At 39.7% G+C, this 25,415-nt stretch overlaps 1 protein-coding gene across 1 annotated transcript in view; it reads right to left on the bottom strand.

Moving 5' to 3' along the window:
* Positions 1-25,415, bottom strand: part of LGR5 (leucine rich repeat containing G protein-coupled receptor 5) — a 129,053-nt gene that overhangs the window by 32,717 nt on the left and 70,921 nt on the right. The window contains exons 3-4 of the mRNA XM_058308427.2: positions 20,525-20,596; positions 8,770-8,841 (exon numbers count right to left, since the gene is read on the bottom strand). Coding sequence (XP_058164410.1) covers positions 8,770-8,841; positions 20,525-20,596 — 144 coding nt within the window. The remainder of the gene's footprint in view (positions 1-8,769; positions 8,842-20,524; positions 20,597-25,415) is intronic.

The following is a 25,415-nucleotide window of genomic DNA, read 5'->3' as shown; positions in this document are numbered from 1 at the left end:
GTTTACCGCTGTCTGGGTAAGTCTCTTATCTCTTCACACCTGCATTACTGTAACAGCCTCTTAGCAGTTCCTTTTGCCTTTGATCTCTTATCTCTTCAATTAATCCTGTAGGCTGCTGCCAGATTAATCTGCTTTAAATCATTCTGCTGTTAGGAATCTACATTTCCTCCACATTACCATTTCTTTCAAATGCAAACCTCCCATTCTGATAGTACCTCATCTGGCCAAATTTGTCTCTTATTTCTCCGTCGCTTTCTTTGCTCTTTCCCACAGTGCTTCTGGACCTCGTCTGCATGAACATTCCCTAGCCTCAGTCCATTCAAATCTCATTAACCCTCTGAGATCTAATATCATGATTCTTCCCTGAACCCTACTCCGGAAAAAGGACACCTTGAGCTAAAACAATGGGAAATCTCATCCTAGCAGATAAAATTCAAAAACAGTGCAGGAACTGGTGGGGTCCAATTTTCATCCCTGGAAAGATCAGTGTGGGCAGAGCCAGGGTACAGAGACAAGGGTTTGGGGCCAGGGAGATGAGCAAATGCAGGTCACAGTCAAACGGGGGGGGGGGGGGGGGGGGGGGAGTAGCTGGTTGTGAGCGGTGGCTTGGATTATCACTTACAGTTTGAGGCTTCAGTTCAAGTATGTCTTGAGTGTATTCTATGTAGTAGGTAATGCACCTGCTGCTGGAGAAAAGCAGCAAACCAGCCAGACATGGTCCCTTATGGAGCATGTTTTCTAAGGGGTACTCAGATAATGAAACAAATCATTATAACGAAGAGTTTCGTGAAGAGAGATACAAGGTACGGAGGTGTAACATAGATGTTACTTTTCCTTAAGATCCTGATCTGGATTTGTAGTTGTCTATGTGACATCTTTACCTATTCATTCCCAAAGCTCCCAAACACAAATGTTCAAGACCAAAAGTCATGATCTCTCACTATCCCTCTCTCCAAATGTAATCCTCTCCAAGCGTTTCTTATCTCAGTGAATGGCTTCATTAGCTGCACATTTGTATGAACCAGAGACTTAGGAATCATCTGCAATATCTTTCTCTCATCTTTCACAGTCAATTTATTACCAAATACTGACAATTACTGATAACTTCGTCTCCTTTCTGAAATCTATCTCCCTTTCTCCACCTCACTGCAGCCATTCTGACAAAGTTCTCCTTTCTCTCCTGAACTACATCAGTAACACAGATCTGATTATGCCCTCTCTTGCTTAAAAAAACTCAATGGATTCCCACTGTTGTTACAAATTTTTGACATGTCCCAGATGACTTTCTTTCTTTTTTTTGCTAAATCTATCAATTTATTCATGAACGTCTTTTTTTTTCTTTTTTTTGGTGTGTGTCTATCCATTTTTCCAATGTTACATTAAAAAAATATGAGGTCCCGACATACCCTCCAGCCCCCTCCCCCCACAACAACAACCTCCTCCATCATCATGAGACAGTCACTGCCCTTGGTGAATACATCTCTGAGCACCGCTGCACCTCATGGCCAATGGTCTACACCATAGCCCACAATCTCCCACAGTCCACCCAGTGGGCCATGGGAGGACATACAATGTCCGGTAACTGTTCCTGCAGCACCACCCAGGACAACTCCAATCCCCGAAAATGCCCCCACATCACATCTCTCCCTCCCACTCCCCACCCCCAGCAGCCACCATGGCCACCCTCTCCACACCAATGCCACATTTTCTTCGATTACTAATCACCATAGTTCATGAATAGAATACCAGATGACTTTCAAGGGGTCTTGTACTTCATTCCACCACGCTCTCACACTCAACCTGTTCCAGCCATAGTGACCTTCTTTTTGTTCCTTGATGTAACAGGTTCCTCCTCCCGACTCCACCCCACTGAGGGTCTATGCACAGGTAGTTCCTTCTGCCTGGAATGTTCTTCCCTCTTCTTTGTCTAGTCAACTCTTAACTTTGCAATAGGGACAAGATACCCTGACTTCTCTCACCCATATTTTCCTCATCAAGAAAATGGAGACAATTTCTCCCTCAGAGATAATGAGGTTCAGATGGTCAAATGCATAGGGAAATACCAAAAAAAAAAAAAACCCAAACAAAAACCAAAACCAAAACCAAAAAAAAAAAAAAAAACAAAAACCCCAGAAAAGCAAAACACAACAAAAAAAGTGGCAGGACACACTATAGTAGATATTGTTTCCTTTCTTTGTTCAATTAAAATATTTTTTCTGTTCTACAGCCTTACAGCTTTCCTTCCTTTTTCCTTTTCTTCTTCAAACCTTCAAGGTTATAGGTCTAGAGGTAACAGACATTTCTGTTAAACCTTCCCTTCTCCCTCTTTAGTGCTCTCTGTTGTGTGTCCATTCTCTGCAGGTCATTCTCTGAGGGAGGAAAGTTAGTGTGCTGGTAAATGAGCAGATTTTGGTGTCAGACAGACCAGAGGTCTGATCTCAGACTCTTCTGGAGCTGGCTTCATTACTAGCCATGTAAACTTGGGAAAGTCAAAGAACCTTCCTGAGAGTTTTGCTTCCTAGTCACTAAGGAAGGGATAATCTCAGCACCTACCTCATGAAGCTGCTATGAGGATTGTGTGGAATGATGCAGATAAAGGTACTCTTTTCATAGCCATGGGGATTTAATCAGTTTCATATTTTGATTCTGTCTGTGCAACATCCCTATTTTCTATTGCTTTCTTTTTTATTTTTAAGATTTATTTATTTATTTTTAAAATTTCTCTTCCCTTCCCCCCCCACCCCCGTTGTCTGTTCTCTGTGTCTATTTGCTGCGTGTTCTTCTTTGTCCGCTTCTGTTGTTGTCAGCGGCACGGGAATCTGTTTCTTTTTGTTGCATCATCTTGCTGTGTCAGCTCTCTGTGTGTGCGGCGCCATTCCTGGGCAGGCTAAACTTTCTTTCGCACTGAATGGCTCTCCTTACGGGATGCACTCCTTGCCTGTGGGGCTCCCCTATGTGGAGACACCCCTGCGTGTGTCAGGGCACTCCTTGTGCACATCAGCACTGCGCATGGGCCAGCTCCACATGGGTCAGGGATGCCCAGGGTTTGAAATCGCAGACCTCCCATGTGGTAGACAGATGCCCTAACCATTGGGCCAAATCTGCTTCCCTCTATTGCTTTCTTTATGTGTCATATGACAAGTCATCACAGGTCCCATCTGTAAAGGGAAAAATACTGCTCCACTCAAAATGTACCTTCCCCTGATGTCTCTTTAGCTTCTCCAGTGAGTTTGATCTATTTCCAAAGTTAGCCTTCATTTTACTTACATCACATTAAAAAATTTATTTTACTTTTCACTTCATAACATCAGTGTTCTCTTTTAGATACTTATCTATCTGATATAACTGTCATATATGAGATTTATTATAACCCTGGCAGATAACCTGCTTTAAGAACCTTTCATATATAGCATATTGCATAAAGTATTTACTATTTTTTGCCCTTCATATATGGTTCTGAGGACCATGCTCCAATTTTAGCTCTCTCTTCTCATAAGTATTTTTAGAAAAGCCTTACCTCTAAAAGCAATTTCCCCCTAATGTTTAAACTAGGGAGGAGGGTGGACAGGGCAAAACTCCTTCTCTTTATACAAGTTCACTGGGTGCTGATTTGCATATGATTCCATAAGACAAAGTCTTACCAGTGAAATAGAAAAATTTTTGTCCTCTAGAACTTCTAGGTCCACGTCCATTCCAAGATGTATCCAAAATGTATCCAATATACTTTTTTGTGTGTTGGGGGGCACATGTTTATTTTTTGTGTAGACCCGTGTCTTCCTTTTTTCTCTGGAGACTATTTTAGTGGAAGGAAGAATGTCACCAATACTAAAAGCAGTGTATTTTTAACCTCCTTTAATCCTTTAATCTTATCCTCTTTGTTACCTTACTTTCCTTTCTTTTTGTCTGTTTACTTCCCCTTGTCTTTCGTTACTTCCTTCCTGTTCTACATCCTGGGTCTGTAACCTAAGTTATTCCTGGATATTAATAGGAGAAAACTGCTCCTGGTTCTAGGCTTGTCTTACTTTCTGCTCAGTACTCTGAGCCCCACCTCTTCCTCTTCCTTTATTCCTCTTGCTCAGTCTCTTTGTTTTTTCAAAGATTTATTTTATTTATTCATTCCCACCCCACCCCCATTGTTTGCACTTGCTGTCTATTCATCTTCTTTTTAGGAGGCACCAGGAACTGAACCTGGGACCTCCCATGTGGGAGAGAGGTGCTCAATCATTTGAGACACCTCAGCTCCCTGATTTGCTGTGTCTCTCTCATTGTCTTTCCTCATTGTGTTTCTTTGTTGTCCTCTTGTTGCGTCAGCTTGCTATACCTGCGCATCACGCTAGCTTGCCTTCTCCAGGAGGCTATGGGAACCAAACTCGTGACCTCCCATGTGGTAGGTGGGAGCTCAATCGTTTGAGCCACATCCACTTCCCTCCTCTCTTTTTGACTATTGACTATCATCAGCAAAACCCTATTTTGCATCATCTGGGTGAAGTCATTGACATTTGATAGGGTCTAGGGGTGGGATCTAAAGCTCCAAAGTTGATGTCACAATGAGATGCAAGGGCAGATCATGTTCCAGGCATGAATTATTCATTTTTCTTGGGTTTTAAAATATAGTGTACTACTCTGAAGATGAATCTCTATTAACTAATTCAAGATTAGAGAATATAGACAATAATAAGGATTTGTCTAATTTTCCTTTCATTTCCTATTTGCCAACCAACTATCATTTTGATTGTGCATATTCCACAATTAGCTTTGCTAGTGCAGACTTGGAGTGAAAACCAACATGTATCAAATAATTCTTTGGTTAAGTGTACAAGATGAATATGTAATTCTCTTTGATCATCTTGAATTCAACTAATGACAGTGAGATGCCTGAACTCTACTAATGCCTACCAACTAACAAAGCAACGGCTTTTTGTAGATTGATTTTTTAAATTATTGATACAAAGGTGTGAGGGTATGGGAGAGGTTAAGTTTTGAATTTCTGCCAAATCACTGTAATCTGATCCTAGTCTTCAAATAACTATAATGCCAAAAGGTTCTTGGTGAAATACAACTCACTGGAAATTTTGATTACATTTCCTATTCCCTTCCGAAAAGCAGAAAGGAAATTAAGTTATATTTGATTACATTACAAAAATCCAATTGGTGTCTGGGCAGCCATTACCATGTAAGAAGCCAAATGTATGTATTGTGCAGGGTCAGGCACTAGACTGCTGGGGTCTGGCACATGGACCTGCCCTCTTTACAGCTGAGCAAATTGCAAGCATCAGAACAGAGTTAAAAGAACACAAATGTAGCTATACGTTTTCATTATGACCAAACCAAAATATCTTTTGCTTATGTGGAATAGGTAGAAAATTACATTCCTTGAAACATAAGTAATATTTGTTTTTTCCTCATGGCAACCTTACCAACTTCTTTAACTTTATTCAATGAAACAAAGTCTATATGGGTGGAGCAAAGAGTACAAATTTTCTCCTTCAGTAGTTCTTAACCATTTTTGGTCTGTAGACCATTTTATCAGTGTAATCAAGTAATAAAAGTTTTAAATTCTCAAATGTAATGTGCATACAAATCACCTGAGGCTTTTGTTAAAGTGAAGATTCGGATTAAATAAGTCCAAAATGAGGCCAGAGATTCCATATTATCTCAGGAAGTGCCAAAGCTGGTGGTCCACAGACCACATTTTGAGTAGCAAAGTAATTCAGCAAGTGGCTTCCTAACTTTATCTGCCCCAAGTTGTCTGTAGAATTAATAGGCAGGTGGGAGCTGCTGGCAATTAAACAAAAACAAGGCTATAACTGACTTTTATTTTATATTCTAAGTATATTATTAGCTCATACTGGAATGCAAAGTATGGATGTTATCTCAGATCTGAAAAGAGTTCTGGAGAACATTTCGCAGACCATCTAAGGAATGCTGCAGGAGACCAGTTTTTTCCTAAGCATCACTTTAAGAAACACTTAGCTATATAGTTAAACCAGTTAGAAAATACTGATATTTTGGTCCCATCTCAGAGATTATGATTTTAATTGGCCTGGGGTGCAGGCTGGGTTTCAGGACTCTCCAGGTGATTCTTATTTGCACCCAAGGTTGAGAGGCCTCGCTTTAGAAGTCCCATGTGTAGGAACGATACACATGCAGCCCCTATGGAGTGCACAGTGCTTCTTAGAGAGTGAACGTATGAAAAAGGAAGATCCATAAAGTGAAGAAAAATTGAGTGAATTTAAAAGAGTGAAAAAAAAAAGAAAGAAAAAAGGAACCAATAGAAGAAGGGCAAACTAGAGATCTACAATCCAGGGCAATAAGAGTTGGTTAACAGAGCGGAGGGCTCCTGGGTGTTGGCAACAGGAATGAGACAGCCTCGCCCTCGTCATTACTCATATGATACGGGAGTAGCACGATGGCTAAGGTATGGCAGGGAAAATGAATGGAGAATGCATAAGGAATGCCTGTTTTTAATGATCCATTTCACTCAAAACTAATTTTTAATTTTTGGAACTGCTTAAAAGGAAGCAGGAGAACTACTATGAGATGCTTGAAACCCGGGACAACAGTAAAAACTTAAAGGGGCTCACTGGGCCACAGACATTCCAAACTGGCTTGGATATGTACCCTAGGGCAAGGGATTCCTTCAGTGAATACAGTACAGTGTCTGCATGGTTGGTGGCTAAGCCTGTTTATAATCCTTTTGTCAAGTTTTAATTTTTATCTCAAAGCAGCACGAAAGATATAAGTGAGAGAAGGTGGTGTCGTGGCATACCCTACCAAAATTCAAGACCTCGCGAGGGCCTATCTGGGCTCTGGGCAAAGAGGCCCCTTACAAACACCATATCGCTCTGCTGATGCAATTCAGCCTGCATCTGGGGCCCAATGTCCATCTAAACGCCCCAGTTTGGATGTAAGTGTCATACGAGAAAGTTAACTCTTGGCCTTTTCTCGGGGGAACACGTATTTATAAGGTTTCCAAACATAATTGTTTTTGTGAACCAGAAACCAAAGGCAAAAGACACCTGGTGAGCTGTAGATATCTGGACCTTAAGAAACGAAATCTGAACACCTTTATCAGAGAGGCACTACTCAGTTTGAGTGAACAAAAGATTCATGGGTTTCTTTTTCTCAAAGAGTTCACCTCTGTTTGTGTCCTGTTTGTGATCTTCTTTCAGATATAGTGGCTTTGAGTTACAGACTCTTATCATTCTATCTTCGGCCTGCCTCACAGCTGTTTAAGTTCCCATTGGCCACCGCCATTATCTCAATTTCAGTTCTGCCACTAGATCCCCAAGCCCTTCTGCAGGCAAGCCAACTGAAGGTTGTTTTGCTTCCGGCTGCTGTGTCTTTCCTTCAGGAAAAGTCATGTCCAACAAAGGAGGGATGCTGTCATGTCATTAAGAAGCTCCTGAAATTGCAACGGGCCCTCCCATATCACAAAGAGCCCTTGTAAGCTTGTTTTTCTATAAGCTGGTGAAAACCTAGGAAGTCACTTTGTTTGACTGGAGTAAAAAGCTTAAAATGATCTCAAATGCAGATTTTCTTTCGTTAAAAAAAAAAAAGATCAAAGGAAGAAAGTAAAATCTCCAAATCTCAGGTTTCTTCTTCTCTTGTGTCACCTCAGTAAAAGACATTAAGCAAACTATATGTAATTGTTAACCAATGGATTCTTTACAATGATTTTCAACTGGAGATATTTAATTGCCATGTTAATGCATTTATCTCCCTCATCACTGGAGACCAGAAGGCAGTATTTTGTTTGACAATAAGAATCTCCAGTGTCAACAAAATAAGAGCATATATTACACATGTATATCAGAAACCATACACCCAATAAAAACTTATTATACATTCAGACAAGATGAAGATTTACTGAGAAAGTAGTCACTGTATAGTCTTAACAAGTAATTGTGTAAACAATTGCTAACAAGCCAAGTTTCAAAACAACTAGCTGGTAAGAATGTTCTTTAATTTTTATTTATTGAGGTTTTAAATCAGTGTGGGGTGGATAGTCCTGATGGAAGAGTTGTGGATTCAGAGAAGGGAGCACCAATACCCATGTGGGGTGTGTTTGTGTGTCTGTGTGGTATGTGTTTGGTGTGAATCTGGTATATGTGTGTGCAGCTGAGGGATAGTTTTTGAGTATATTTCTATGTCTCTGTGTTGATGAGGAAACCGTTGGTTTGTAGACTGGGGCAGCAAGCCTTCAAGATATACTAGTAGATCTCACCCCACTGATTTGAGGATTCCTGATGAATATTCAGAACTTAAAAATTTAACCTTTATTTGACTCAGCAAAACTGGACTACGAGGCCACTTAGATCGTCCAAAAAGAGAATAAATTGAAGATGCCATGATGTCTAGACTGTGAGTGACATCCATTTTTCTAGGTAAAAGAAAAACATTGTTTCTGATTTGAATTTAGGAACTAAAATACGGTGGGGGAATCTGGGACAAAATCCTAGAAGTGGATGTTTTGCCCTGAGATACCGGTGATTCCAGCATATATGATAAGAGGTTTTTTGACTGCCGGCACTGTAATTAAGTCTCTGCCCTGAAACTCTGGACTCCAATGCTGGTCCCTCCCACACAGGTTTAATAAGGGTGTGAAGAACTATGGCTCTAATGGAAATTCTCACCGTTTATTTAGATCTGACCCCAACACCCCCCCTCCACCCCAAACAAAGGAATTAACTAAAATGGCCAATTGGACACGTAAATGTCCCTTTCTAAATGATCCTAAATACATTTTGCAATTTCAACTATACTTACAGGGATTGAAGGCTTCTCAAATTCTGGAGGGCTTCTGTGGGTACCTGTCTTAGCTGATTATTCTGCAGCATACTGCATATTAAAACAAACAAAGAAGGAAAAGTGTTAAGGAAAATTAACAATAATTGACCCTTTAATTGAACTGTTCTAGGTGTCAGGGAAACAGCCTGTTACCAGACAAAGCTGTGGCCCTTGGGAAGCTTAAATTCCTTTTAGGATTGACAGATAATTAAAAATAAACAAATGAAAATCACACAAGACAAGTGATAAATACTATGAACGAAAAAGAAAATATGGATTTCAGATAAGATGGTAAGAGAGAGTGACATTTTATTTTTAAAAGGTAGTCAAGGATGGCCTCTCGGAGATGATACTTGAGCAGAGACCAGATGACAGTCAGGGAGTGAGTGAAGTGAGTATCTGGGAAGAGGTCCCAAGGAGGAGAGAAGAGCAAGTACAAAGACCCTGAGGCCAGAGCTTGCTTGGTATGGCCTCTACAAAAGACATGTTCTTAGTCTGCATTCCTGTGAGTGTGAACCCATTTGGTATTAGGACACTTTGAAGATAAATTATCAGTGAAGGGGTGAACTCATTTGTGAATAGGATACCCTAGATCCCATTTAGATGTGGCTAGACTGAATCAGGGTGGGCCTTAATCCATATTCCTGGAGGCCTTTTGCAGAGAACCTGGAAGTCAGAATAAGCCACATGAGGAGGCCAAGGCCATGTAATGAGGATGGCCATCAGAGACAGAGGTGCAAGTCAAGGACCCTAGGGGACTGGGGTGAGTCATCCCCAGACCACGACAGACTCAGGAGAAAGCCTGGCTTTGCCAATGCCTTGACTTGGAACATCTGCCCTCTAAAACCATGAGCCAATAAATTCTTGTTGTTTAAGTCAACTCATCATCTGGTATTGGTCCTGGTATCTCTGACAAACTAAGACATGACTCATTAAAGGAGCAGCCAAGGGTTCACCATGGCTGAGGTGGAATAAGTGAAAGCAAAAGTTTGGGAGAGAGAACTAGAGGCCATCGCATGGGGGCTACGATAAGACCATGAGGCTTTACTTTAAGTGTGATGAGAAATTCCAGCTGGAGGGTTTAAGTAGGGGAATGTTATGATCTTATGATTTTTAAAGGATCACTCTGGTGGCTTTATAGATTGGGGAAAATGGAAACAAGGGCAACTGTAGACAAGGCTATTACAAATATTCTCCATCCTTGTGCATGGCTGCATTTTGATATAAAATAAATTCCTTTTGTGAAGCATTTGTGCTATTGCTTTTCTAGTTTGAACAGTTTATTTTTCAGAACATGGAGACTACAAAATGGAAACACCTGGCAGCAATGAAAAAAAATATATCGCTGTTAGTGGGGAAATGGCATGGAAAAAATTTTCCTTTAGATTCCTTACATTTTGCTACCTTATTCATAAATGTTTATAATGCAATAATTTTGCAGCACATTTTTTCAGTACTTCATGGTCCACATAAGCCCAAGGCAGAAGACTGTTTCAGGAAAGCAGAAATTTTGGGGAAATATCTGTACTTATGAGATCAGAAACTTATATTTGGAGATCAAAAACAAAATGTCTGGGTCTCTCAGCTCCACAATCGAAGTTTCTTTTCATTAGTTGGCTAGCTGGGATTCAACCACGAATGTTTAAACTCCAAAGCTTGATGTAATTTCCACAGCTCCTTGCAGGATTTTCTTAGGGAATATTTGCTGAATGTACAAAACCACAGGTTGTATGGTGGACGTGACGGTTAAGGCTTATCAGACTATCTTTTCTCTGCACTACTTGTGTGGCCTCAGGGAAATCACTCAATCTCTCCATGCCTCAGTGGCTAATAATAATACCTACTGCACGGGACTTATTGTGATGAGTCAGCGAGGGAAAGTACATAGAAAATAACTGCTACAAGGTAAGCATTCAAAAAGGTTGGCCATTATTGTGTTAATTAATAAATTCCTTCCTCAAAATAGCAATATAGTAAGATTGCACTCAATGTGACTTTGTAATTAGTGAGCTGAAGTAAAAGAAATAATCTATGCCCCTGGTTCTCAAACTTTAGGGCTCCTCAGAATCTACTGGAGGGTTTGTTAAGGCAGATTGCTGGGCCCCACCTCAAAGTTCTGGTTCAGTAGGTATGGGGAAGTGCCAGAGAATTTGCATTTCTAACAAGTTCCCAGGTGAGGGCAATGCCGCTGGGCAGGGCACCGCCTGCTGCGAACCACCCATCTCTTCTATGCTGAATTATTTTACTTTTTTTCTTTTTAAAGATTTATTTTATTTATTTCTCTCCCCTTCACGCCCCCCCCCCCCATGTCTGCTCTCTGTGTCCATTTGCTGTGTGTTCTTCTGTGTCTGCTTGTATTTTCGTCAGTGGCACCGGAAATCAGTGTTTCTTTTTGTTGCGTCATCTTGTTGTGTCAGCTCTCCATGTGTGTGGTGACACTCCTGGGCAGGCTGTGCTTTTTCACACGGGGCAGCACTCCTTGTGGGGGTGCACTCCTTGTGTATGGAACTCCCTTATGCGGGGGACACCCCTGCATGGCACGGCACTCCTTGCGTGCATTAGCACTGTGCGTGGGCCAGCTCCACACGGGTCAGGAGGCCCTGGGTTTGAACCCTGGACCTCCCATATGGTAGGCAGATGCTCTATCAGTTGAGCCAAATCTGCTTCCTACTTTATTTTTCTTTATTTACTCCCCTCTGCCTGAGATGGTTCTCTTGTCTGTCTGCTCCTTGTTTGCTCGCCCTCTCTAGGAGAAATCGGGAATTGAACCTAGGACCTCCTACATGAGAGGCTAGTGACTAATGGCCTGAGCCACAACTGTTCCCTTGGGCAGAGTCATGTGATGGCTTGTGGCCTCTGCTCATTGCAGTGGTGCTGGGGGCACACACAGGTAGCTTGTTGAGGCTGGGGTGGCATCTGCTCGTCTTCTTTTAGGAGGCAAAAGAACACCCAAACCTGGGACCTCCCATATGGTAGGTGGGTGCCCAACTGGTTGAAACATATCTACTTCCCTGCTGAATATTTTTAACAGAACATTTTTACCTGAACTGCAGGCTGCAATGGGCTTGGAGATAGACCTAAGTTTGAATTTTGGTGAATTTGGGACGATTTAACTTCTCTGAATCTTAGTTTAAAAACCTAATGGGAGGGAAGCAGACTTGGCCCAATGGATAGGGCGTCCACCTATCACATGGGAGGTCCGCAGTCCAAACCCCGGACCTCCTTGACCAGTGTGGAGCTGACCCATGCGCAGTGCTGATGCGCGCAAGGAGTGCCGTGCTGATGCGCACAAGGAGTGCCGTGCCACGCACAAGGAGTGCGCCTCGTAAGGAAAGTGGCCCAGCACAAAAGAAAGTGCAGCCTGCCCAGGAATGGCGCCACCCACACGGAGAGCTGACACAAGATGATGCAACAAAAAGAAACACAGATTCCCGGTGCCGCTGATAAGGATAGAAGCGGTCACAGAAGAACACACAGTGAATGGATACAGAGAGCAGACAACTGTGGGGGAGGGGGGTGGTGGAGAGAAATAAAAACAACACAAAACAAAACAACCTAACAGGAATAATATCTGATTGAAAAGGTGTTTGAGTATTAAAATATGAAAATATTTTAATTAGATACAAATATTAGCTCATGTATAAATATGAACTATTATTGTAACATGAAAAATATTTGGAGATCATAATTTATGCTTTTGTCTCCATTGCTGAGATTCTGTTTTCTAAGGAATAATATAATTCTATTTGTATTCCTATAGTTTTACTCAAGTGATCAATTTCATTATGTTAAAGTGTATTATACTAAAATTTCATAAATCAAATCTCAAAATGAATTGGTTCCTTATGAACAGAGTCAAGTTTTAGGGAGATTTCACACCACTTACCAATGAATTGGGAGATTTATAACTTGAATTCCATATTTACACAATTACCTATTACAGGTTTACGTATTTATGTTACTTTACACTTTCCTGAGCAGTTTAATGCCATTATTTAATTTTAACTTCACAAAAATGTTTTCTGAGTCACTCTTTAGTTGTAATACGTTTAAATGATGATAAGATACAGGTACTGATGTCCAAACTTCGTAGGTGATATATTACTGGTACAAAGTATGTGTTGAATTGTACTTCTAGCCTTTGCTAACCAAACAGTAAAACCCTTAAAGTATGGTGTTTCAAAAATGTCTGGAAGATTGGAAGGGATTGTGTGAGTTGTTTGGATAGCTTTTCTTTATTGAATAATTGCAAATCTTCCTCAGTAGTTTTATCTATCTTGTTTCAGAAAATAAGGCTTAAAAGAGCTTTGAGTATGGTAACTTTTTTTTTTGTAGGTACTAGGGGCCAGGGCTTGAACCCAGGACCTTGTATATAGGAAGCCAGTGCTCAGCCACTGAGTCATATTGGCTTCCCTGAGTTGGATTTCTAGTTTGCTAATCATTTTTGTTGTTTTCAGAGGCACTGGGAACCGAACCTGGCACCTCTCATGTGGGAAGCAGGAGCTCAACCCCTTGAGCCACATCCACTCCCAACGATGATTACTTTTAAAGCTACCCATAAGCAACCTCCCAGCAATTTCATTTTTCCTCCACTTCCATCAAAAAACACGAAAAATAAATTTAAAAAATTTTAAGTTCTGTTCACTCCTTAAATGAAGAACACTTGTTTAATTACTTTCAAAAGACAAAACAAGAACAAGCTATCTCCATTATATCCTTATAAGTCTCCACTGAGTTAATTAGAAAATTCTGTTTCTGTTTAAACTGGGAGACAAAACAATTAAAGAGTTTATAGCACTATCGAGTGCAATTAAAATAGAAAACATTCACAATATGGTTGTTGATTTTTTCTGCACATACTTTCTAAAGGACCAAATGCATTGAATATAAGCAGAAAGTACCAGGAACTGAGTATGGGTCCAGGCACTTATAACTTTATTTTTATCTTTCACATAAGGGTAAGAAAAGAAAATGAAACACAATCTCTAGAGACAAAGATGACTTCATATTTATTAATTTCTTTCCCAGAGGAGATTTAAAATATTTACTTTTTTCATATAGCACCTCGATGCTAGTTTTTCTTTTTTTTTTTTTTTGAGGTATTGGGGGTCTTGTATGTGGGAAGCTGGCACTCTTCCCCTGCACCACAACAGCTTCCTGAGTTGGTTTTCCCATTTTTTTTTTTTCAGGAGGCACTGGGAACCAATCCCAGGACCTCCTGTGCAGGAGGCGGGCACTCAACCGCCTGAGCCACATCCGCTCCCCCCATGCTATTTTATACATATTTTGGGTTATCTTTTTGCCAACAGAACTAATAAAAATAAGTAAAGAAGCAGAAAGAGATGAAATAATTTGTTGAAAGAGACAGTTCCAGATTGAATCATGCCTCCCACAAAGATATGCTCAAGTCCTAACTCCAGGTCCTAGGGCTGTGAACTCATTTGTAAAGAGGATCTTTGAAGATGTTATTATTCGTTAAGGTGAGCTAAACTGAATCAGGTTGGGGGGGTGCTTAATCCAATATGGCTGAAGTCTTTATAAGCAGAGGAAGTTTGGACACAGGAGGAGGAGACAGACGGGGGAGAGACGGCCACGTGGCGGAGGAGAGGTCAAGTTATGGCTGGCTGGCAAGCCACCATCAGAACACTACAGACTTCAGAGAAAGCATGGCCCTCACAACGCCTTCATTTTGGACTTCCAGTTTCCAAAACTGTGAGACTGTAAATTACTGTTGTTTAAGTCAACTAGTCTGTGCTACTTTGTCACAGCAACCGTGGCAAATTAAGACAGGGATTTAGAGATGGTCCTTGCTTCTTTTATTATCAGATAACTATTGATTTCTACATAGAATGGGGAAATTTTGGTTACCTGTGACTTTCCTCCCTTTCTATCCATCACCTCCCTGTGGCTTTGGTCTTGCTGGTGGGTGGCAAGGGGATGAGCCAATCCTTGACTGAATGGCCTATACCAGAAAATGAACCCTCGTTGAGGATAGCTAGGTTCAGAATTACACTTGACTAGGTCTTTTGCAACATAGAACCAATAATCTATTTTTCAATGAAGGCCAAAATTTATATGGATAATAATCTTAAATATTAGTGATCTTCCAGAGCACAGAGTAACAAGGTTTCAGGTTCAAAACAGTCCTAGCCAAGGGTGGCTGTGGCCATCTGCATTCTTCATCTTAATGGACTAAACCACTGTTATTTTTATCTTCCTTGATGATCTGCCTTCCTTACTCTTCTTATGCAGGTATGGGCAAGCTGAATATTACTTTTATATTATCTTTCTCATCATGCTACAATATAATCTGTTATTTCTTTCTCCTAACCTCTTGGAATTTACAAAACGTTGAAGAGAGTTTCCATGAAGGTTGAGACGGGCCTGTCTTGTTCAGCATTTTACCTCTGGCACAGTGGTTCTCAACCCTATTAGACCCAGTGCTCCTTTTCATAATAAATTCTTAATGCCTTTTACACATAAATGAAATTTTTAAAAATATAGCATATCTTCACACATCATTTCAAAGAAATAAACCTGTATCATACAGGAGAAAAAGAAGAAGTAATTTGCAATAAAATAGGTATCATTATATACATAATACAGAGGCGTGACTACGCTAGGAGATATTTTTATGAACAAGTCAGATGCTTGCCTCTACTTATAATGAATACAGTTGGGTGTGAGGAAAGTAATATGGTCAAAGCCATCCTGTTCAAGAACAGGGAAATGGAGTAGAGGTTTCCATGGATACTAGAATGAAAACTAGAGTTAAGAAATGTAATACTAGACTGTAGTTTTTGAATATTATAAGGGAGAGAAGGAAATAACCTTTATTAAAATAGTGCATCAAGATACGTTCCAAATGTTGTGATAGAAAAATGAGGAAGTGTGACATTCACAAAAATGAACATTCTCACAAGTGAGTGTTCCTTATATTTAAGAGGAGTGCTAAAATAATTCCCTGTGTTTGATATAGAACAGTATAGTGTTGAAATATCACAGAAGTAATCTCTCCTATCTTAAAATTCTATCACATGCTGAGGCAACATTACTCATATTATAGTACTTTGAGAGGCCCTAGAGAACATATCCCTCCACAGAAAACAGGGAATGAAGGCTAGATTGGAAAAAAACAAAAACAAAAAACAGTCACAAAATCTCCAGAGAATTTGGGTGGTAAGACCCTGCTGGATAGTGTAAGATTGAAAAAGCAACAAGTCACCCCCAAATAAAGAAATCATTATGTAATTGTCACCACAAAGATTTCATATGCTTGTGCTCCAAAAATAAAAAAAGGCAATAATGCAAAATATTTACAAATTATTATTAATGAAATTTAATGGACTCCTTGTGTTTCATGTTTCTCTGTTAATTTAATGATAGCTATTTTTTTTTTAAAGTTTCAGATATCTTCAGTTATGTAACTTGAGTTTTTTTTGGTGGGCTTTTGTAGTAATTCCTCTACTTCATTAACACCATTTTCAACTAAATAGGTAGTTAGAAATCTTATAATACTTCGACTAGACAGGGTGTTCAAATTGAAATAATTATTCAATTGTTTTGAGAGAATATATTAATTTCATTTAATTTTTCCTGTTTAAATGATTAGATCCTTATAGAACATCTGGTAAAATCTTTCAGTATTATTATGTGTTAAAGTATTATTGATATATATTTTGTGTGGTAGGCTAGTCAGAAGTCAAGTGGAAGCAGGACAATTTTCCTTCTGCAGGGCTGTGCAGCACATCAGAGGACAAGTGACTGCAACCAGAGATGTCCCCATAAGTTGTCCAAAACACTCCATAGAGGCCAGAACCACTGTGGTTGAGAACCATTGCTCTAATACCAAAATACTTTCAAAATATTTGAAAATTGTGTCCACTTGTTGAATGCTAGTCTTTAACGTTTAAGTCAAGGGAACATTTAACATTTATGTCGTCAAGGAAAGAGAGAACATGATATCTGGCAGGGGTTTGCCCCTCCTTTTTTTTTTTTTTTTTTAAAGTACTTTTTTTTTTTTTAAAGATTTATTTTTTATTTTATTTAATTCCCCTCCCCTCCCCCGGTTGTCTGTTTTCTGTGTCTTTTTGCTGCGTCTTGTTTCTCTGTCCGCTTCTGTTGTCAGTGGCACGGGAAGTGTGGGCGGCGCCATTCCTCGGCAGGCTGCTCCCTCCTTCGCGCTGGGCGCCTCTCCTTATGGGTGCACTCCTTGCGTGTGGGGCTCCCCTACGGCGGGGACACCCCTGCATGGCAAGGCACTCCTTGCGCGCATTAGCGCTGCGCATGGGCCAGTCAAGGAGGCCCGGGGCTTGAACCGCGGACCTCCCGTGTGGTAGACGGACGCCCTAACCACTGGGCCAAAGTCCGTTTCCTGGTTTGCCCCTCTTGAACTCCAGATATTGACAGTGATCTGACTTAACTGGAAAATCTTAACATGCCATTCCCTGGCTTGCATCCCTTACTTGTCACCTTTTTGTGCCTGGAACATCACAACTAAAGTATCTTGTCATGGCGCACATGATCCCTGAGACCAGGACCCACACCCTCTCTTCAGGCCACCTCCTCCTGAGTACTGTTGTATCAACTTGATAGGGGTTGCACTGGATCCAGGTATTTCCTGCCTCTGTGTCTCTGCATTTTACCCCTAGGTCTGCAGCATTCTCAGCCACTTTATTTGGCTGGCCAATTCGTAGTTGTCTCAAGATTCAGCTCTTTGGGAAAACATCTCTCCTTGGAAATCAATTCTGAACCAACAGACTGGAATGAATACTGCTATCCTCTAAAGTTTCACAGTGCCATCCACACATTTCTAAGACACATTTCCCACAGGATTCAGAGGTGATCTGTTTATCGACTACTAGATTATAAGCTACACTGGCATGGGCCATGTTCACTGGTCTGTGTATCTCCAGCAATTATTTGTTTAAAGTCCCCTTTGAGCGTTACCATTATCAAACTTTTGCTCAACTTCAGCCTATACAGAATATAGGAAACACATTGCTTTTAGAACCCTTCTGTCTAAATACTGCATTTCTTTTTTTTTTTTTTTTCTGGTAGAAAGGGTACATTGAAATGGTAAGCAACAGAGAAGTCTATGATTTTCATTTTTAAGTCATATTAATCCAATGCTTTCTGAAATGTTCAGGCAAAACGCACCATGGGAAGCAGCAAAGCATGTATGAGAAGAACCATTCTGGGTAAATAAAACTTGCATATGGGGAGAAGCCCATATCAGATATGAAGGCTCAATTTTTTGTTTAGCGTAAAATAAAAAATTCATTAGTAAACATACAGTAGTAAGTCTGCAATAGACAAAATGAGGAAAAAGTTGACAAGCCTTTGTTTTCTCTGTGTCATCCGTCTGGATCAATCATTCAACAAATATTTGATACATGTCTACCATGGGTCATGTACTTTTCTAGGAGCTGGGGATAGACCAGTGACCTAGAGAGACATCTCTAATTTCATGTAGATTTAGTATATTGTGGGAAACAACCAATAGTAATATGATACAATTAGAAATGTATAATGGTATAATGAGACATTTTCAGAATGTTATGATAGAAAAATTCATACAAAACTTGAGTAAATCAAGTATAAGTATTAAAGGATTTAAAACAATTAGAATAACAATGTTATTGTTTATATGTTTATATTGATAGTTTATATGTAATCATATGTATTCAGATTCTATATCATATATGTATCCATATTATATATTCATAATTCATATATAATTATAACTTAAGATATCCTTGCACTCAGACACAGATACATGCATATATGCACATACTTACACTCATTCTAGCTCAAAGTATATATCCAATATATATTTTGTTAAGTGAAATAAAAAATTGATTTCAGTATAATTTATTTAGTAAGTATCCAAAATACTTAGTGGTACATAGTTCAACATAGGGAAAGCATTATCTTAATTCTCTGATCTAAGCTGATTTACATGATGTATTTCTGAGGGGTTCCAATATTTTTGTTGGGTTCATGGAGATATAGGTGTTTTGGAGGTGGTGCTACAAATCAGAATTGTGCCACATAGTGAATGAATATTTGGCAACAGGACAACTTAAAAATATGTCTAACCAACAGCAAAAATAACCCAAAGGAGAACACACCAAACCCAATTGCCTAAGTAGACCGGACAAGTGGTTCTGCTACTGAATTTAACTATTAACAAAATATTACATTTAATTAAATGCTTTTTTACAGCCTATACTTCCTTAAGGTCACTGAAATGCAATTTTCATTAAGCAGAAATATATCAAATGCCTTTTTAGAGTTAATTACTTTTATCTTCAAGAAAAGAAATAATATCAAGACATTTTCTCTGGGATAAAATTTTCACTGAAAGTATGACTTTCAACTTGCATTATCTGTTTTCTCTATCTGGGTATCTTTTTTCTTCCTACATAGAATAAACCCAAAGAAAACTAAGCCATCAATACTAGAAGAAGGAGGTATTAAAAAATAATGAATTTTCTGATAAACAAATAGGGAAGTTGGTCATTAAGTAATACGAAATCTACTTCTACAATTCTCAATGAATCAATATTTCCTTATTAAGCAACTACACAAATATCTACTCTCTACTAGGTTTCTCCACATATATGCACTGATCCTTATTCAGTGCATCTGTTTTAGTTTGCAGAAGGACTGCTGATACAAAGTACCAAAAATATGTTGGCTTTTGTAATGGGAAATTTATTAGGGTAAAAGGTTACAGTTCTGAGACCATGAAATGTCCAAATCATGGCATCATCAGAGATGCTTTCTCACCAAAGTCAGCTGCTGGTGATCCTAGTGTCCTGTCACATGGGGAAGCAAGATGGCAGGTGATTTATGCTGAGGTCCCTACCTTCCTCTCAAGGCCCACCATCATCTGTAGTTCAGCTACACGTGGCAGGGCTCATCTCCTCAGCTTTGAGCTGCTCTGTGGACCCAGCTCCTCGGGGGATTCTTTCCATGCCTCTGTGCTCTGCTGATTCCAGACTCTGGGACCTCTCAGCCTCTTGGGACTCGTCTGTTTTCCTACAGGCCTCTCTTCCATGGCAGGATCAAAATGGTGGCTTCCTCTTTCTGTATCTTTCTCTGTGTCTCCATTTATATCAGACCCAGCCACAGGGCAGAGACCCAAGCTGGCTCACACCTCACCAACTTACTCCAAAAGCCCTGAAGTGATCTTATCAAGTAATCTGATCAAAAGCCCCTTAAATGAATTTAATTCAATCAAAGGGCCCTACACCTACAGGAATGGATTAGTTTAAGAACATAATCTTTTTCGGGGAGTCACAAAATTCAAACTATCACAGCATCTATCATAGGGAAACAAACTTCAAAAATGGTTTGAATTTGTGATCTCATTATGTTAACATCGTGGTGATTTACCCAGTAACCAGAATGTTTCAAGACACTCTCCCCCGTTTCACAACACAAAGGGAAAGAGAAATACTTTTTTAAAAGTTTGAGTTGATAAGTTAGTTATTTGAGGCAAACAATTTTAGATATTAAAATTAGAAAAGTATAGATGAGGTTTTTTTCACATAAATGCAGCCAAGTGTAATATAGTTCGATGGTGCCAGGGAAGGTGGACTTGAGTTTAGAAGAATTACCCCATTGATCTAAATAGTTTATTAGAGGGATTCAGTCTTTACAAGCTAATTAGCATCCACTTGACTCTAAAAACAGAAATACATCCAATAACCTTGGGTTTACTTACAGAACTTTAAGACTGTAAAGGCCAGCAAAAGCTCCCTTGGGAATGTATGTCAAAGCATTTCCAGCAAGACGTCTGTGGGGTTAGAGAGAGAGGAGAAAGAGTGAGCATATCTCTCTTCATGTGGAATTCATTTAGCTGCTAAAAATTGCTATACAATTATATTCAAACCACAACTGCCAGAAGCAACTGTAAAGAACTTTGTTTTGTTATAAAATTTTATGAAAAATTTCTATAAATTTCTAACCAAAATGCTGGCAGAAGACGTGCCTAAGAAAAGTACAGTAAATTACCTGTTTTGCAATAAATGATCTAATAGCCTATACTGGTATATATATATATAGTATATATAAACACACATAAACTGTCCTTTTAAAAAATTTTAAACAAAAGCTAGAAACATAATAATTTGCAAAATCATAATCTTTTACAAGCACAAATAAATTGGATAATCAAACATAAAAATACTTCTGCAATTATACCATGAAATACCCAACTTTCTTATTAAATTTGGCAAATAAGAATGGGGACAAGCACAATCAATCTTTTCTAAACTCTACTAGAAAAGAGTGGAGTAGCTTAATTAAACACATTTTAATTGAGCAAGGCCTTAAAAAATTAAACACAATTATTAGAGAGTTTAGTATTGAAGACATTAACATGGGTTATTAAATGGAACATTTTGACATCATTACCTGGTAAAATTAACAAAGTTCACTTTATGATATTTTTCTAAGTGGGAAAAGTCCAGCTGAGAACATATGGAAAAAGATCAACAACAAGGTGTGGCACCTGAAACAAGTGGTTCAGTACTTTTTCAGCAGCCATATCAAAGCCATAACCTCGGATGTTAGATGGTTCCATAAAACAGAAAACCCAAGAACAACTGGGTGACTCAGAAGAGCACAGAACCTTTTAATGAGCTGATCATATCTAAGAATGCTGGGTAGGGCTGGGCGTCAAGACACCCCAGGGTTTTCTTGATGGAGAGGGGGATTTGGGGATCAAGGTGGAGTTGATCCAATGGGCCAGTGTTTATTCACACAGGGTCTAACAGCTTCAAATTTATACTTGATATCTCCAAATGAGAGAGATTTCAGTCAGATATACACTGACAGGGACTGAAAGATGTTTTTGATACAACTTCAAATCTGTATCCCACTGCCAGTCCATACCACCTATAGTATGCCGTAAATGAATATTTAAAAATGGATACTGCATTTATCTTATGAATTGAACTTCTGAATAGCATTTGTGTGTATGTGTATTAAAAGCATTATTTACTCAATCCAAATTAACTTTAATTAAAATTAAAATATAGCACAATTTTTGCAATCCTGCTCTTCCTACTTTAAAGTGTTCCAAGAGGAGATTCAGAACTCTCCAAGAGGCTCTGCTGCTTAGGTCTGCCACTAGCTTGCTGTGTACTGTTAAGTAAGTTACTTGATATTTCTGAGCTTCATTTCCTCAGTTATTGCACAAAATGGTTAAGATGGATTCTTAAGTCCCTTCCAACTCCTCAACTCCTTGATTTTCCTGCCTTGTCTAGTATTTGTGCCTGTTTTTCCTTCCCTTAACAGATATAATCTTTTTTATGACTAGGATAAGCTCATGTACTGTACTCCTCCTTCCTTATAGTGCCTAAAGCAGAGTTTTTTCAAACTATAAATAAATTTTGTGGCTCTGGATAGAATTAGGAAAAAAAAAAAAGAATAGAAAAATAGCAGAATGCATTGGCTGAAGAACTGTTTTTATGAAACTTTTGTTTCCAAATATATTGGGAGAACTGGGTTGGGGGAGAAAATAACTTTCTTCCTGTACGTGGTCAGAAAAATTTGAAAGCCACCAGTCTAGAGCATAGTAGGCATTCAATAAATATGTGCTAATATCATGCAATCCAGCTAAATATTTGGCCAGGGTGATTTCAGAGCTGTTTTATCTCTAGATTTCCTACAAAGTTCTCTTACCAGAAAATCCTTGTTAGACTATTCCATCAGCCTTCCAGCTGACCTCCTCACATTCAGTCTTTCCCTTCTCCTACTTGTTTATTGTACACAACTGATGGTCTTCTTTTCATTATTATTATTATTTTTATTTCTCCCCCTCCCCCTCTCCTCCCTCCCCCTCTCCTTCCCTCCTCCCCCTTCTCCCTTCCCCCTTCCCCTCCCCCCCCCCCCCCCCCCCCGCAGTTGTCTGCTCTCTGTGTCCATTCACTGTGTGTTCTTCTGTGACTGCTTCTATCCATATCAGCGGCACCGGGAATCTGTGTCTCTTTTTATTGCGTCATCTTGTTGTGTCAGCTTTCCGAGTGTGCGGTGCTGTTCTTGGACAGGCTGCACTTTCTTTCGCTCTGGGAGGCTCTCCTTACGGGGCGCACTCCTTGAACGTGGGGCTCCCCCACACGGGGGACACCCCTGCGTGGCAGGGCACTCCTTGTGCTCATCAGCACTGCGCATGGGCCAGCTCCACACGGGTCAAGGAGGCCCAGGGTTTGAACCGCAGATCTCCCATGTGGTAGACGGACACCCTATCCATTGGGCCAAGTCCGCTTCCCTGATGGTCTTCTTAAAGCCAGCCATGATCATATCACTGCCTTTTTAAAAAACCCTCCATCAGTTTCCATGCTAGGCTGAAAAGAAAATAAGCTCTATAATTCCCTGATCCACACTCTATGCTATAGCTAATCCTGACCACGATGCCTACTTTTCTTAGACAAGCGCTCCACTTTCCCATCTAAAAAACTCTTCTTCCACTCCTGTCTCCCTTCTCTCTCAAAATCAACTCATTTCTGAGCCTTCCAAAGTGATGGACAAACCTTCTACTTTTCATCACTTTGACAGACTTTGTACCTCTCTTATGGATTTTATAGTCTACCTGGTTGCATAGTGTCTACCTGTTCTAGCACACGTAAAAGACGGGAAATTCCTTGAACTTGGGGATTCCCTTCCTGTGCATTATAGGGCTTTGCTCAGAGTCCAAAACATTTTAGTAGAGACTTTTAACCATCCTCCAGTATCTATTCTTCTTCTAGAATAATCCCTCCTTCCTGGAGTTTCAGAGACTATGGCCACCAGCTAGAGACTATACTTTTCAGTCTTCCCTACATCTAAACATGTGACTAAATTTGGCCAATGGACTGTGATCAAAAGTGACATGTAAAACTACTTTGTCACCTCCTTAAAAGGAAGTGGCTTGTTCTCCATTTCCTTCCTTCCCTCTTCCTGCAGAAGTGGTGCTTGTGTGACAGTTCCAATGATTCTTATGTGGAGAACACTCCACAGAAGGTCAAACTAGATTGTCGAAAAGAAAGAAGGAACCTGAGCCCCTGGATGACCTTGTAGACCTGAGATTGGTTTGAATGAAAAACGGAATCAATATGGACCTCTGTGCCATCCTCTGCAAACAAGTCAATGATTGAAGGATTATTTAGCTGGCATGTCTAGTCAAGCCTTCATTTCTGGAGAAAACAGAAGGTTGTATCACACCTGCCCAGACACTGGCCTCAGGAAATCATATTTGCAAAGCCATTCCAGTCTTTGAAATGCTGAGCCATGGCTTCAAAAGTATGTTTTTGAGCTCTAGGACATAGCCTTAAAATAGGTGTTTATCAAATAATAGCTGTTGCTATAGGATCATTTATAAGCCTGATTGTTTCTAAGTCATTGACAGAAACAAAAAGGAGAAAGTAAAAGCTAATTTATCTTAATTAGTTTAAGTTGTTGTTAAAATAAACACCTTTCTGTTACATTTCCTGAAACAGATCACATCACATGGCTTGTTTTTCTTTTCTAGGTAAGGACTTTCAGTGCCCCTGAGTCTGTACCAAGAGACAATCTGTGGGACCATTGACTTGTGTTATCAGGGGGGTCTGTTTTTTAAAGCCTAAGAATTTTATTTATTTTTAAAGATTCATTTTATTTATTTCTCTCCCTTTCCCCCGGTTGTCTGCTTTCTGTGTCCATTCGTTATGTGTTCTTCTGTGTCCGCTTGTGTTCTTGTCAGGCAGCACCAGGATTCTGTGTCTCTTTCTGTTGCGTCATCTTGCTGCATCAGCTCTCTGTGTGTGCAGTGCTACTCCTGGGTGGGTTGTGCTTTCTTCCCGTGGGGTGGCTTTCCTCATGGGGAGCACTTCTTGTGCGTGGGGCATCCCTATGCAGGGGGCAGCCCTGCTTGGCACGGTACTTGTGCGTGGCAGCACTGCGCATGGGCCAGCTCATCACATGGGCCAGGAGGCCCTGGGTATCAAAACTTGGACCTTCCATATGGTAGATGGACGCTCTATCAGTTGAGCCACATCCGCTTTTCAAGCCTAAGAATTTATGCTATACTATTTGCTGTTTGTTTGGCTGGTGGCAAAGCTATTTTATTGACAAACACATCAAATCAAGAAAATCACTGCATATTTCTCCTCTTATTTCTTTACCACATGAGATGATTTTAGTAATTTCTTAAAAAAATTAAATGTATAAAAATGATAGGAAAAAAGGACATTTAAATAAATACACAAATAGTAAGAGCTGCACACAAATCCTTCCAGTGATGGTTTGAACTAACAGATCTCTGGGCAGCTATTTTACAATCCTAGAGACCCATATATCATTTGGCTTAGAGTTTGTTTGTTTTCTCTATATCTAAAATTATTATTTCATAGAAGTACCTCTTCATTATTATCTGTGACAGGTGACTTTTTTTTTTATACTTAAAGACACTGCTCCATAAATGACTCTCAATGTCCCACCATTGTTACTTTCACTAATTTAATTGCCATAAAAAGAGAAAAAAATGCTAACTAACAATAGACACATTCTCCTTCAAATAAAACAGATCAAGAGATGTTTTGCTTCTGTAGTAACCAGCTAAAATATTTTGGGGAATGTATTTCTTTGAATCTCTA

This window comes from Dasypus novemcinctus, chromosome 12 (genome assembly GCF_030445035.2).
Source record: "Dasypus novemcinctus isolate mDasNov1 chromosome 12, mDasNov1.1.hap2, whole genome shotgun sequence".
In the NCBI taxonomy this organism is placed as follows: Eukaryota; Metazoa; Chordata; class Mammalia; order Cingulata; family Dasypodidae; genus Dasypus; species Dasypus novemcinctus.
Note: the sequence above shows the minus strand (reverse complement) of the source record. Positions and strands in the feature narration are given on the sequence as shown.